At 41.7% G+C, this 13,164-nt stretch overlaps 1 protein-coding gene across 1 annotated transcript; it reads left to right on the top strand.

Moving 5' to 3' along the window:
• The first annotated feature begins 918 nt into the window (after nt 1–918).
• pgk1 (phosphoglycerate kinase 1) lies at nt 919–12,104 on the top strand. The gene is made up of 11 exons (XM_051401664.1): nt 919–1,111; nt 3,913–3,963; nt 4,253–4,408; nt 4,505–4,649; nt 6,803–6,906; nt 7,003–7,122; nt 8,356–8,470; nt 10,656–10,835; nt 10,919–11,096; nt 11,410–11,508; nt 11,611–12,104. The coding sequence occupies exons 1-11, from the start codon at nt 1,047–1,049 to the stop codon at nt 11,649–11,651; spliced, it is 1,254 nt and encodes a 417-aa protein (XP_051257624.1). The 5' UTR covers nt 919–1,046; the 3' UTR covers nt 11,652–12,104.
• Nucleotides 12,105–13,164: the final 1,060 nt, after the last annotated feature.

Genomic DNA, 13,164 nt, shown 5'->3' with positions numbered 1-13,164 from the left:
ATGTAAAAGCACTAAATGTGCAGAATGAGCGCTCTCAGGATTATTACATTATCTTTATGCAAATATAAGTAAGATAAGATATTAGATATACCGTTATTAATCCCCTGTAGGAGAAGTTTAAGTTGCACACAGCAGCATTGGGGAATATAGTGCAATAAAGACTACACAGTGTACAAATACAATCTTATCACAGATAAGAATATTACAAAATATAATATGTGCAAGTACAATAGTGTGCAAAATATTTTAAGCAGCTTGACTAAAAACACTAAACCGTACATGTGCAATAATAATATAAGTTTGGTTGAATTAAAACCAGTCTTAGTCAGCTGTGTTGGGAGGTTCAGAACATTAAGGCATCAGAATGAAAAAGGATAATATAACAAAATGTGACAGAATGTGGCAGGACAGGTTTCAGGTACATTAACATTATTATATATATATAAAAATTAAAATAAATAAATAATAATACAAATTATATAATATATATAAATAATTTGCTCTTATAATGTATACTTCATAAAAGGAAATTAATATAAATTGTACAATAAATAAAAGAAAATAAAACAACATCGCATCAATGAAGTTACGTCAGCGAACACAGCCAATCGAATGCGTCGCCCTGCTGTGAGCCAATCAGCGGCGAGGGGAGAAATGTCCCCCACCAATCGAACTCAACGCTATGCCTCCGCGCGGAGCCAATCAGCACAGGGGGTGCGCTCCGTCCCGCCCCCGCCCCTGACCTCCGCGCTGGAGCCAATCACAGCGAGGAGGTGCGCTCCCCCGCCCCCCGCCGCTGTGCCTCCGCGCTGTGAGCCAATCAGCAGCGAGGGGGTGCGCTCCGTCCCGCCCCCCGCCGCTGTGCCTCCGCGCTGTGAGCCAATCAGCAGCGAGGAGGTGCGCTCCGTCCCGCCCCCCGCCGCTGTACCTCCGCGCTAAGGTCACCGCTGTCATTCGGGAGCTAACCAGCCGAAAGGAAGCGGAGGAGAAACCCGGCGAACACCCAGCGAACACCCAGCGAACACTCAGCGAACACCCAGCGAACAATGTCTCTGTCTAACAAACTCACCCTGGACAAGGTGGACGTGAAGGGGAAGCGCGTCATCATGAGGTGAGCGTTTAATCGGCGAGCTAACGATGCTAATTGACGTGAAGCTATCTTGCTAAGGAACATGTCTTCTTCCTTCCGGCGGCGTTAAACCCTGAACTGTCCCACAGCTGTAATGTGCAGACAGAAAGGTTCTGCTAGGTTCTGGTAGGTTCTGGTTCAGTTCTGGAGGACAGGAAGCGAACCTGGTGGCTGTCACGTTTTCCCTCCACGTTACGTGCCCGAGAGGAGATGCTGCATGGATGGAGATGAGTCAGATTAAATGAGAGCACTGCAGTAATCCAACGTTTACAGGTTGTAATCAGTGACATTCAATCTGCATTAATAACCTGAGAGAGTCAGAGTGGGCGTTCAGGTTGTATGTATTGAGTCATTCCACCTTAAAATCCTCAAATGAATGGGAAGTGATCGATATATTTGAGCCTTAATGGAAGTTTCCAGATAGCAGGAAGAGGAAGCTGCACATGTTTGTAGTTTTTCTTGATAAACTACATCAAACACCATTGTGAATAAATAAATAAAATAAATGAGACCGAGCAGTGTAAGGTTGCAGTAATGGATGGATGTATTGAACCAACTCTACACTACAGCAGACAGAGAGGAGCTAATAACTAAATACATAAATACATTTAATTAAACATGCTTCATGTTTTAAAAGCTGCAGATCAACAGTAAAAATACTCATTCACTCGTTCATTACTCTAATTACTTTATACTGCTGGGTGGCTCAGTCTCTAATAATACATCTTTATTTATATATTGTATTAATAATGTGCAGTAAAAAGTTCAATATTTGCCTCCAAAATGTGGAAGAATAAAGTATAAATTGTACTTGCATACAATAAATGTACTTTACACTCAAACACTGGTTGTTCTATAGGCTGACACTTAATATATAGAAGTTATTGGTTTTATTGGGTATTAATAATCTGTATCAACCCTGATTAAAAACACTAAATTACATTTCCTGAGTAACGATCCCATCACTGTTCAGGTGCAGTCGTCTTTAAGCCACCAGCTGGTTCGGTGCCTTGCTCGTAGGCAGTCAGGTTTTAATCCCTTCCTCCGTCTCCTGCGAGTATAATCTCTTTAGTTTAAGTTAATAAGAACGAGGAGCCTTTAAACTCTCCCTGCCTGGATACTTGAAACCGACACCCTGTGTGAAAATGTCAGAGGGCCATTCGGGGGTTTGCTCGGGTCGGTGGTGCAACGCCGGGCAGCATAGGACAAGGTTCACGGGCGGCAGCGGTGGCGGCCCCCAGCTCGCCGTGCTCGCCGTCAAAAGGTCAAAATTCACTCTGAGCGGAGTTAGTGGAGACAATCAGTCACCTCGTATCACACACAGGCCTGTCAGAGCTCGCTGAGTGTGTGTGTGTGTGTGTGTGTGTGTGTGTGTGTGTGTGTGTGTGTGTGTGTGTGTGTGTGTGTGATGAACCTCCAGCTGCAGACAGAGTGCATTGTGGGTGAGCTGCTGGCCCAGAATTAAAAAGAGGGACGGTTGCTGTAGAGTCGGTAGCGCCTGGTGGAAATCTGATCAGCTGCCAGATTCTGAGGACAAAGGAAAAAGGATGGTTGACTGTTGAATTTACAATCTAAATTATTCTTTAGTTTTGTTTGTTTAACTCATCCACAGAGATTATTTCTGCCTCCAGAGAGTCCGATAGAGCTTCATACAGTTAAAGTTCACAGGTGTTATGATTGTTATGTGATTCACGATTAGTTTTGTGTTGTAATTTACATTTTTATTGGAAGAAAAAGATTAAAATGATGTTTAATTGACGTCTTTAAGAGACAAACATGTTTTCTTCCATCTGGAGATCAACAGTTGTAGGTCAGGGAATCTCTGCACAACTACTTTATTATTAAAATACTGCAGTTAATGTGAATAAAGCTCAGTTATGTTGTGATCTGGATGAACTGTGCAGACCGGAGTGTGAACGTCGGTTCAGAGCGGAAAACTACTGCAGGTGTGCTGATCCGCTGAATGCTGACTGTTGGGTTTCAGGCTGAGACAGTGGACCGCTGTTAGAGTGTGTGTGTGTGTGTGTGTGTGGTGTGTGTGTGTGTGTGTGTGTGTGTGTGTGTGTGTGAGGGAGGAGGGAGGTGGTTACGTAACCGCCTGGAGGACGAGGGATGCAGCGTGTTCTCGTGCATCGCTGCACGGCCGCGGCTCGGCAGGAGGGGCAATGCGACGGCGCCAGTGAAAAAGGAATTCTGGGTACAAGCCTCCAGATAATGGAGGTGTCTGAGCTTTTGTCTCTGTTGGCTGTGTTTTTGTACTGAAAGCCTGATAAACATACGGGCACCACAATGCATTGCAGCAACAGGGTGTTCATTGCGTAAGAGACTGAAGGTGGATATTGCTCCAGAATGAACTCTGCAGGGGAGATAAACAGGAACTCGACGTTAAAGGCTTTAAAATTAAAGATGTTTCTTCATTTCCGGCCATTTAAAAGTTAAATTAATTACATTTTTGTGCAGTTGTCTCTGAGTAAAAACAACTTTACTGACCCTGTAAAAAGGTGGAGTTTACTTTAATAAACATTAACAGTACTAAAATGTAAAATGTGCTATTTTTAGTTAATTTTTTATTTATTTAGACAGAATGGAGTTAACCTAAATTACTGCTGACCTGCATATTAATAAAAGTATTGAATCAGGTGGATGCATACAGATAATATTTGAAGGTCCAGATGCAGAAAGTAAACATTTGGCTTTGAACTCTGATAATGTTTCATTCACAGCTGGAGAACAGCGGGATTGTGGGAAATCACATCAGTAACACGTTGATTTTTCTCTTTCAGGGTCGACTTTAATGTTCCAATGAAGGACAAACAGATCACCAACAACCAGAGGTAAAGTCTGAACCATCTTCTCTGGTCTTCAAGCTCAAATCAATAAACTATTAAAGCTCATTTCTGCCAGTAAATATAAAAAGAATAAGATTAAAACTTTTTATTAACCTCGATAATGAAAAAGAGTTCACGTTAAATCAGAATTATAAGATTTAATCTCACAATTATGATTTTTTTTAACCAAGATTAAGTTTCTTTAAAGGCAGAAACGTTCTTCTATAATAAACGAACCTTTAATCATAAATAAAACAGGAAGTTGAGCTTTAATCTCTCTGCTGTTGGTTTCCAGGGTGAAGGCGGCCGTTCCCAGCATCCAACACTGCCTGGACAACGGAGCCAAATCCGTGGTGCTGATGAGCCACCTGGGACGCCCCGACGGGAACCCCATGCCTGAGAAATACTCGCTGCAGCCGGTCGCCGCCGAGCTCAAGACCCTGCTGGGGAGGTGGGTTGTGAGTGTGTGTGTGTGGGGGGGGCGGAGCTCGTTGAGAGACGTCCAATCAGAAACTGTGTCGCTCACTGCTCCTCTGTCACTCCGCAGGGACGTCACCTTCCTGAAGGACTGCGTCGGCGCCGAGGTGGAAGCCGCCTGCGCCAGCCCCGCCGCCGGGTCCGTCATCCTGCTGGAGAACCTCCGCTTCCACGTCGCCGAGGAGGGGAAAGGCAAAGACGCCTCCGGGAACAAGGTGAGTCTGACTGAGGGCGCCGTTCATCGGTGCTAGGGTTAACCCTAACCCCTGCAAACATTTACCGTCATACATTAAAATCTACAATAAAAACAACAACAGCAAACAACAACAACAGCACTTAAATATTAATAAAAGAGTAAAGTTGAAACAATAGAGTATTATGAATTTATCCATGTGAACCAGCGTCAGTTTCCTGTCTTATAGACGCTGCAGCCTGTATTTTATCGGAGGTCGTCAAAATAAAAGACAGAGAAGGCACTACCAAAACAAAAGCTCATCGATAAAACACTGTATTAATATTTGTGTTTAAACCTCCAACTGTTAGATATCAGTGTTTAAACTGAGAAACAGCTCGTTACCTGATTTTAGTTCATTAAAACAAAAGAGAACATTTCAGGTTCTGAAGGGTCGAACCCAGTAACGACCTCTACTGATCAATATATTTATTCTTCTATAAAACACGTTGGAAGAACAGAACCAGTCCGACTCTCTCTCTCTCTCTCTCTCTCTCTCTCTCTCTCTCTCTCTCTCTCTCTCTCTCTCTCTCTCTCTCTCCGTCCGGCTGACTTTGTTCGGTCAACGGGAGGAAAAAGTGCTCAGTCACTCCAGCTGCAGTGAAACCGCTGCGTCACCGTCTGATGTCAGAGACACACACACACACACACACACACACACACACACACACACACACACTGTAGCGCTCTACTTTATTTATATTATTAATAACGTGTATGTTATTTATATTAGAGATGTAATTTAATGTGATAGATGGAGACGTACTGAGGAAACAATATCCTGATTTTTTTATTTTTTTATTTGTCTGTTTTCTGTCTTTCAGTTGTTAGATTATTTAATCTTTGGTTTAGTTTTGGCAGGAAAACCTGGAAATATAGAGACTAGTTTTCCAGTTGTGGAAACACCTGGAAGTGTTTGTATTTCAGCCCCTCACTCAGATCTCCGCACAAACCTGGTTCTGTATTGCAGTCATACAGAATCAGATAAATATGATGTTGTATGATGTTAACTGTACGTGCAGTGAACTCTATACTGCTCTACTTTAACTTTATAGAAGAGGAATTTCCTGTAAAATAAAATAAATTCGACTTGATTTGAACTGTTACTGATGAGCTGTGGTCAGATTAATGTAGTCATTCGCAGATTTTATGACCGTTTGTGAGGAAGTGTTGTCCTGGATTGTCAAGAAAAAGTCCTGGAAAGTTCCTGGAAAGTGATTTCTTAAAGACTGTGAACCCTGATTATTGTAGAGCCACTAAAACAGTCCTTAATGCTCTCTGGATGCAGCGAGGACTCCCTCATTATTCAGGGATGCAGATGGTCTGACAGAGTACAGATCCCGGGGTGTGGAGGTTGTGTGTGTGTGGGGGGCTTTGACCTGCTGACATTTATCCTGAAGGTCAGCGGGTTGCTTTTCCTGTCCCGAGAGGCCTGCTCGGTATGTGGTCTGCTGGCTCGGTATGTGGTCTGCTGGGTCGGTTCCTACTGTACTGTATCAGACAGGAAACTCTATTTTTAGTTCACTACACAAACGTTTCTCCCAGTCGGAGCTCGGAGGAATATTTCTGTAACGTCTTCCTGCTGTCGCTGGAGGAGCTCGAGTAACGAAGCACTCGTCTGACATTTGAGCGACACTGAAGTGCTCTCTGACCTTTTTCTGTCCTCCAGTCGCAGAGTCGCGACCTTCGCCTGTTAAAGAGCAGCAGGAACCTGATCCACAAAGACCCACGGACCTAAAGGAGCTCAGCCCCGAGTCGTTTTATCAAATTAATGTTGATTACAGTTTCCCAAAGCTGAAGGCGACGTCCTCGAATCCACAGAGATTCAGTTTAATGTCAGAGAGGAATCAGAGAATGTGTTTAACAAACAACTTATTATCTACTTATTTACCAATTAATTAAATAGTCAACAACTAACAGATTAATCTACTAATTGTTAAAAATGTGGATATTTTTATTGACAGAGAAATGTCTGAAACATTCTTTGAGTCTTTTGAATTTTGAATCGAGGTGATGTAACTGCTGCTCATAATAATGAAAATGAGACAGTGTCTGATTTTCAGGAGAGAGTCTGTCTGTCTGTCTGAACTCTGTCTGTCTATCTGTCTGTCTGAACTCTGTCTGTCTGTCCCTCAGACGAAGGCGACCCAGGAGCAGATCGACTCCTTCAGGGCGTCTCTGTCCAAGCTGGGAGACGTTTACGTCAACGACGCCTTCGGCACGGCTCACAGGGCCCACAGGTGAGCTGGTTGCCATGGATACGGTGACGTGATTTATTGAGTTTATATGATAATGACATCTTCCTCTTCCTCTGTCCTCCTCCTCCTCTGTCCCAGCTCCATGGTGGGGGTGAATCTTCCTCAGAAGGCGGCAGGTTTCCTGATGAAGAAGGAGCTCGACTACTTTGCGATGGCTCTGGAGAAACCTCAGAGACCGTTCCTCGCCATCCTCGGAGGGTGAGACAGGTTCATGAAGTCTGTCTCTCTCTCTCTCTCTCTCTCTCTCTCTCTCTCTCTCTCTCTCTCTCTCGTCCAGGAATAGAGACTTTAAGCTCATTATATAACCTGCAGAGTTCAGAGGTCACACAGTGTCGTCGTCGTCTTCTTCACTTTTACTTATTATATTATTATATAATAGTTTTCTCCTTCATCAGAGCGAATACAGCTAATATATAAATATATGTGTATAATAAATAGTCTCTATAGTCTGTAATGAAGAATGCAGCTGATGTTACACAGGTGGGAGAGAGTACAGTGAGAATATCCTACGTCTGTGTCTCTGCGGCTCCAACAGAACCTCAGTTTGTGTCAGAGTCCGTTTCAGCCCGTTGTGCAACCGCCAGCATCCGGCAGCCAATCAGCATCCAGCGAGCTTTGGAGTGTAATGATCACAGAGAGCAAACTGATAAACATCCTCTGGTAGCTGAATACTGATTGATTGTTGATTTATGGGCTGTAATCAGTAACTGGGGCGTGTTGCTACGGGAACCAGTAAGATGTCGTTAGAGGATCCAGATCAGAGAGTCTGAAGGTTTATGAGCCGGGAAAGTAATCGCCGCGGCAACTGTTTTATCTTTTATTGAGACAATGTGAGACTGCAGCTGATCAATATTCTCTCTGTAGATCAATATTCTCTCTGTACAGCTGATATCAGACAAATACAACAACTAATAAACCAGAACCACAGAGTCCAAAACAAAACAAAAGAATTCAGATTAAATAATAAAATCTCGTCTTTTAGAGACTTTATGGAGATTATTTCCATATTTAATTGATCATAAATAATCTGCCTGTCTCTCTGTCTGTCTGTCTCTCTGTCTCTGTCTCTCTCTGTCTCTCTCTGTCTGTCTGTCTCTCTGCCTCTCTGCCTGTCTGTCTCTGTCTCTATGTCTCTCTTTCTGTTTCTGTCTCTCTCTCTCTGTCTGTCTCTGCCTGTCTCTCTCTCTCTCTGTCTGTCTGTCTCTCTGCCTGTCTCTCTCTCTCTGTCTCTCTCTCTCTGTCTGTCTCTCTCTCTGTCGGTCTGTCTCTCTCTGTCTCTCTCTCTCTCTCTGTCTGTCTCTCTGTGTCTCTCTCCCCCTCTGTGTCTCTCTCTCTGTCTGTCTCTCTGTCTGTCTGTCTGTCTGTCTGTCTCTCTCTCTCTTCTCTCTTCTGTCTCTCTGCCTGTCTCTCTCTCTGCCTGTCTGTCTGCAGAGCGAAGGTGAAGGATAAGATCCAGCTGATCAATAACATGTTGGATCAGGTCGATGAGATGATCATCGGCGGCGGGATGGCGTTCACCTTCCTCAAAGTCCTGAACAACATGGAGGTGAGGAAGAACCCGGTGGGGGGGGCAGTCGGTGTCTGTAGGTCGACTTTCAGACCGCGTTCACACACAGACTTTAACCTTGTTATTATCAAACACACAAACAGCTACAATCTAGACATTTTAAATATTAAAACCACAGAAACTGAAGACACTGAGAGTCAGGGGTTTCCCATCATGCTCTGGGTCTGACAGTCGGACACGAATCGAACTGTTTTTAATCAGTTTTATCCTGTAAAAAGTTAATAAACCTTCAAATAGGCTCTAAAACATCAGTGACACACATTTAGCATTCAGTATGACATCATTATATACAGCTATATACAGTTGTTGTTGTTGTTGTTGTTCAATGTGCCTCCAGTGTGAAACACATGAAGCAGGTTTCAGGGTGGAAACGGATCCTGAATGAACTTTCAGGTGTTTGTTCACCTGTCGGCGACCGAGCTGATCGACACTCAAACAGTTGGGAAACGTTTTGGTTTCACAAGAGAATCTGAGAGTCTGACGTCTGACGGATTCTAAAGGAGATAAACTTTATTTAAAGGTTCAGTTCACTCAAATCACAAAGGAACATTTATCAGGTTCACTTCAGGTTTCATGTTCCCAGATTCTGAGAATCAATAACACAGATACTGCGAGAGGGGAGGGAGGCTGGGGGAGGCTGGAGTTTACAGTTAGTTATTATTAGTTATTATTAGTTTATTAGTTATTATTAGTTTATTAGTTATTATTAGTTTATTAGTTATTATTAGAGTTTATTAGTTATTATTAGTTTATTAGTTATTATTAGTTATTATTAGTTTATTAGTTATTATTTATTATTAGTCACAGGAGCCGTTGAAGCAGCACTGACACACGGCTCATAGCAGCTGTTAAAGGTTATTAACTATAAAACCCTCGTTTGCTGCAGTTTGAGCCTTTTCTGAATCCAATAACTCGATCAGATCTGATCACATTGATAGATTCACTGAGTTCTGCTTCATCATCTCTGATCACTAATCAACTGTTTGGGAATAATAATAATAATAATAATAATAGAAACAGACATTCGTTATGTTATTTTATTATTACAATATAAAGTTTTCTTCAGTATAAAAGTAACTGTGTGTGTGTGTGTGTGTGTGTGTGTGCACTGCAAACAGGAACGTATCATAGGGAATTCAGCAAACGTATGATGGTGCTTATTATTATTATTATTATTATTATTATTATTATTATTATTATTAGCCAGTAGAACCAGGTCTGGTTCTGGTTACTGAGTCAGAGTTTAAACTAAGATCTGAGCTTCCTGTTTTCTACTGAATTAATCTTTAATTAATCGTGTGTCAGTTTGCTTTATTGTTTTTATTCTGGACGCTTTTATTTGTTTCCTCTTTATGTTTTTTTTTTAATAATTTGTTTTGTTTGTGCTTTTGTTCAAACGTTGGTTGCCTTGGAGATGAAACGTGCTGTATATGAAGAACGTTACACTTCCTGGTTACAACCGCCAGAGTACGAACTGTAGTTGGAGCTTTATTAAAGTAACTTCAGCTTTAAGGTTGAAGTGTAACAGAGAGCTCAGATATAAAGCTGCAGTGTGGAAATCTCTGTTATCATTTGGGTGAACTGACCCTTTAAACAAACTCTTTATAGGTTACATGAACGTGACGTTCAGATAAAACTAAACAAAGCGGTTTCACAACGTTAGTTTACACAAACTCACTTTATTAAACCTTTTATTTCTTTTCCTCTGACAGTCTGAGTGCGATCGATATTATTATTATTATTATTATTATTATTATTATTATTATTAAAAAGGATTTAATTTGAATCAGTGGTTTATCCTTATAATGATAATAATCTGAACTCTAAAGAATAATGTGATTTATTAAATAGATTTATTTGGCTTTAATAGTTCTGGGAAAACGTTTTGATCTTAAACAACTTTAAAGTGATTTTTATGTAAATTAATTGTATTAATAAATATGAAGTTGCTTTAGTGAAGAGTCCCGGTCCATCATCACTTCTTAAACTCATCAACATGAAACAATCATCTGAAGCCAACATATTTCAAGGTTTCTTTTAAATCGTTGTTATTTGTACAATAAAACCTCGTTGATCGGAGGACGCGAGTGGCGATATAAAGCGATGATGTCGTGTTTCTGTAATTGTCTCTTTAGTTATTTTAACGTTTTCCCTCCGTTGTCAGATCGGAACCTCTCTGTACGACGAGGAGGGCGCCGGCATCGTCAAGGACCTGATGGCCAAAGCGGAGAAGAACGGCGTCAAGATCACGCTGCCCGTCGACTTCGTCACCGCCGAGAAGTTCGATGAGAAAGCCACCACTGGCACGGCAACCGTCGCCGCGGGCATCCCCGCTGGCTGGATGGTGAGTACCGGATCTGACGGACAGACGCCCGCCTCCCACGCCACGCCGTTCAGATTAAAACCTCCCGCTCTTTTCCTCCGCAGGGTTTGGACTGCGGACCAGAGAGCTCGAAGGCCTACGGCGCCGCGGTGGGCCGGGCCAAGCAGATCGTGTGGAACGGTCCGGTCGGCGTGTTTGAGTGGGACAACTTTGCCAAAGGGACGAAGAACCTGATGGACAAAGTGGTCGAAGTGACCAAATCAGGCTGCATCACAATCATCGGTTTGTTTGTTTGTTTGTTTGTTTAATCTGTCTGTGGGTCTAACACTGCAACCTGAGCTGCAGATGTGTTTTATTTTGTTTTAATAAAACCGTAAAATGTGAATTAGAAATGTTTTAAAACCTTTTTAACCAAGGAATGAGTTTTACACATTATTATCTTCTTTTGTAAATTTCATTTTTAATTTACTTTATTTAGTTTTCAGTATAACTTTTCACGTTCTACCTGTAAAATATTATCATATTTATCGTCTGAAGCTCTTTGAACTGTACGAAATGTTCTCTACAAATAAAGTTTGATTGTGTTTGTGTCCAGGTGGGGGCGACACCGCCACCTGCTGCGCCAAGTGGAACACAGAAGACAAGGTCAGCCACGTGAGCACGGGTGGCGGCGCCAGTCTGGAGCTGCTGGAGGGTGAGAGACAACAACAACAACAACAACATTCAGACACATAAATAAAAAGTGTGTGTGTGCTGGAGCTCGATGCTGACTGTCTGTCTCTCTCTGTGTCCTCAGGTAAAGTCCTGCCAGGTGTGGACGCACTGAGCAGCGTCTAAACTTCCCATCAGCCCGCTGGTTTGTGTGTGTGAGTGTGTGTAAGTGTGTGTATGTGTGTGTGAGAGGTGTGTTGCTCCTCAGTCAGACTCCTGTTTACTCCTCAATGTGTAAAATCACCTGAAATCACCTGAACTCACCTGCTTTACCAGCCGTCTGTATCAAGTAGAGCCTCCTGCCTTATGAACACACGCTGAAGATGGAAGCTGTCAGACGGTTTATTAAGGTCGTATCAGGATCCGCTGAGATACTTAAACACCGGCTCTCGTGTGAATGTGTATACTTTTGCATAGCCTCGCTGGGGCTGCACCCCCCCCTCAGTGTGTGTATACGTTCAGTATATATATATATATATATATATATAAGAAACGGTTCATGTGATGTGTGTGACGTTATATTTTCTGTTCACACTGACTTCGGCTCTGTTGATGACAATAAAACCGTCTCTGTCAAAACCTCTGTGACTGTTTTCTCTTTCTCAAATGGCAACCCACAATGCACTGGTGTCATAATACAATATGTTGGTAAATGAAGCATTTATTCAGCTGGTTGTAATCTGCAGCTTCACCACTAGATGGTGTTAAATCACATCTACAGACTGGTCCTTTAGGTTAATGTCTGTTAAAATACAGTTTAGAATCTGGGGTGTAAGAGAAAGAAGAGAAGAAAAATATACAAAGTAGGTCTAAGAAAACACTGAATTTGTCAAAAAATTAATTAAAAATAAACAAAATACATAGAAGAGAAAACTCAGGAAATAATTGGCTTGATTTTAAGTGAAAACTTAAAAAATATACACAGTAGATTCACTTCTGTGAATGTAAGTAAATTGTCTAATAGAACAATGGCCAAGCTTCAAGGAGACAAAAACACTGAATGTGTAAAAAAAGAAACCTAATAAGTATGTTTGATTGTTAAAATTGAACAAAATACATAATACAGACAGAGAATTGTATAAATGTTCCCTAAACAGGAAATTATCTGCTCAAAATTCATCCAAATCACTGGTTTTACACAAACTTCCTGCAGTTACTGAGTTCACTGTTTGGGTTCATTGTTCAGTTTTTAATACAATATGAAATATTAATAAAATATGTCACTGAGTCAGTTTACTGAAGGATAGAAAGGGGTCCCTTAAGATAAAAGGTTGGGAACTGGTGCTCTAAGGCAAACACAAATTCCTTTAAATACTCAGTAAAATAAAGAGCAATGAAAACATGGAATTCTTTGCCAATTATTGATTAAGTTAACACAGAAATCAATATTTAAAAAGGAAACCTCTGAGAACGAAGGTTTAATGTAAATGTACAAATTCAGCAAATAAAAAGCAACATTATCTTTTATTTATTTAAAGGACCAGTGTGAAGGATTTAGTGGCATCTAGTGGTGAAGTTTCTGATTGCAACAAACTGAACACCACTCGCATCTGTATTTAACAACCTGGGAATGAGAACAGGCTGTGTGTCCCTCTCTACCGCCAGTGTTTGGTTTGTCTGTTCTGTGCCACTGTAGAAA

The sequence above is a fragment of the Dicentrarchus labrax genome, unplaced genomic scaffold (assembly GCF_905237075.1).
Source record: "Dicentrarchus labrax unplaced genomic scaffold, dlabrax2021, whole genome shotgun sequence".
Classification (NCBI taxonomy): domain Eukaryota; kingdom Metazoa; phylum Chordata; class Actinopteri; family Moronidae; genus Dicentrarchus; species Dicentrarchus labrax.
Note: the sequence above shows the minus strand (reverse complement) of the source record. Positions and strands in the feature narration are given on the sequence as shown.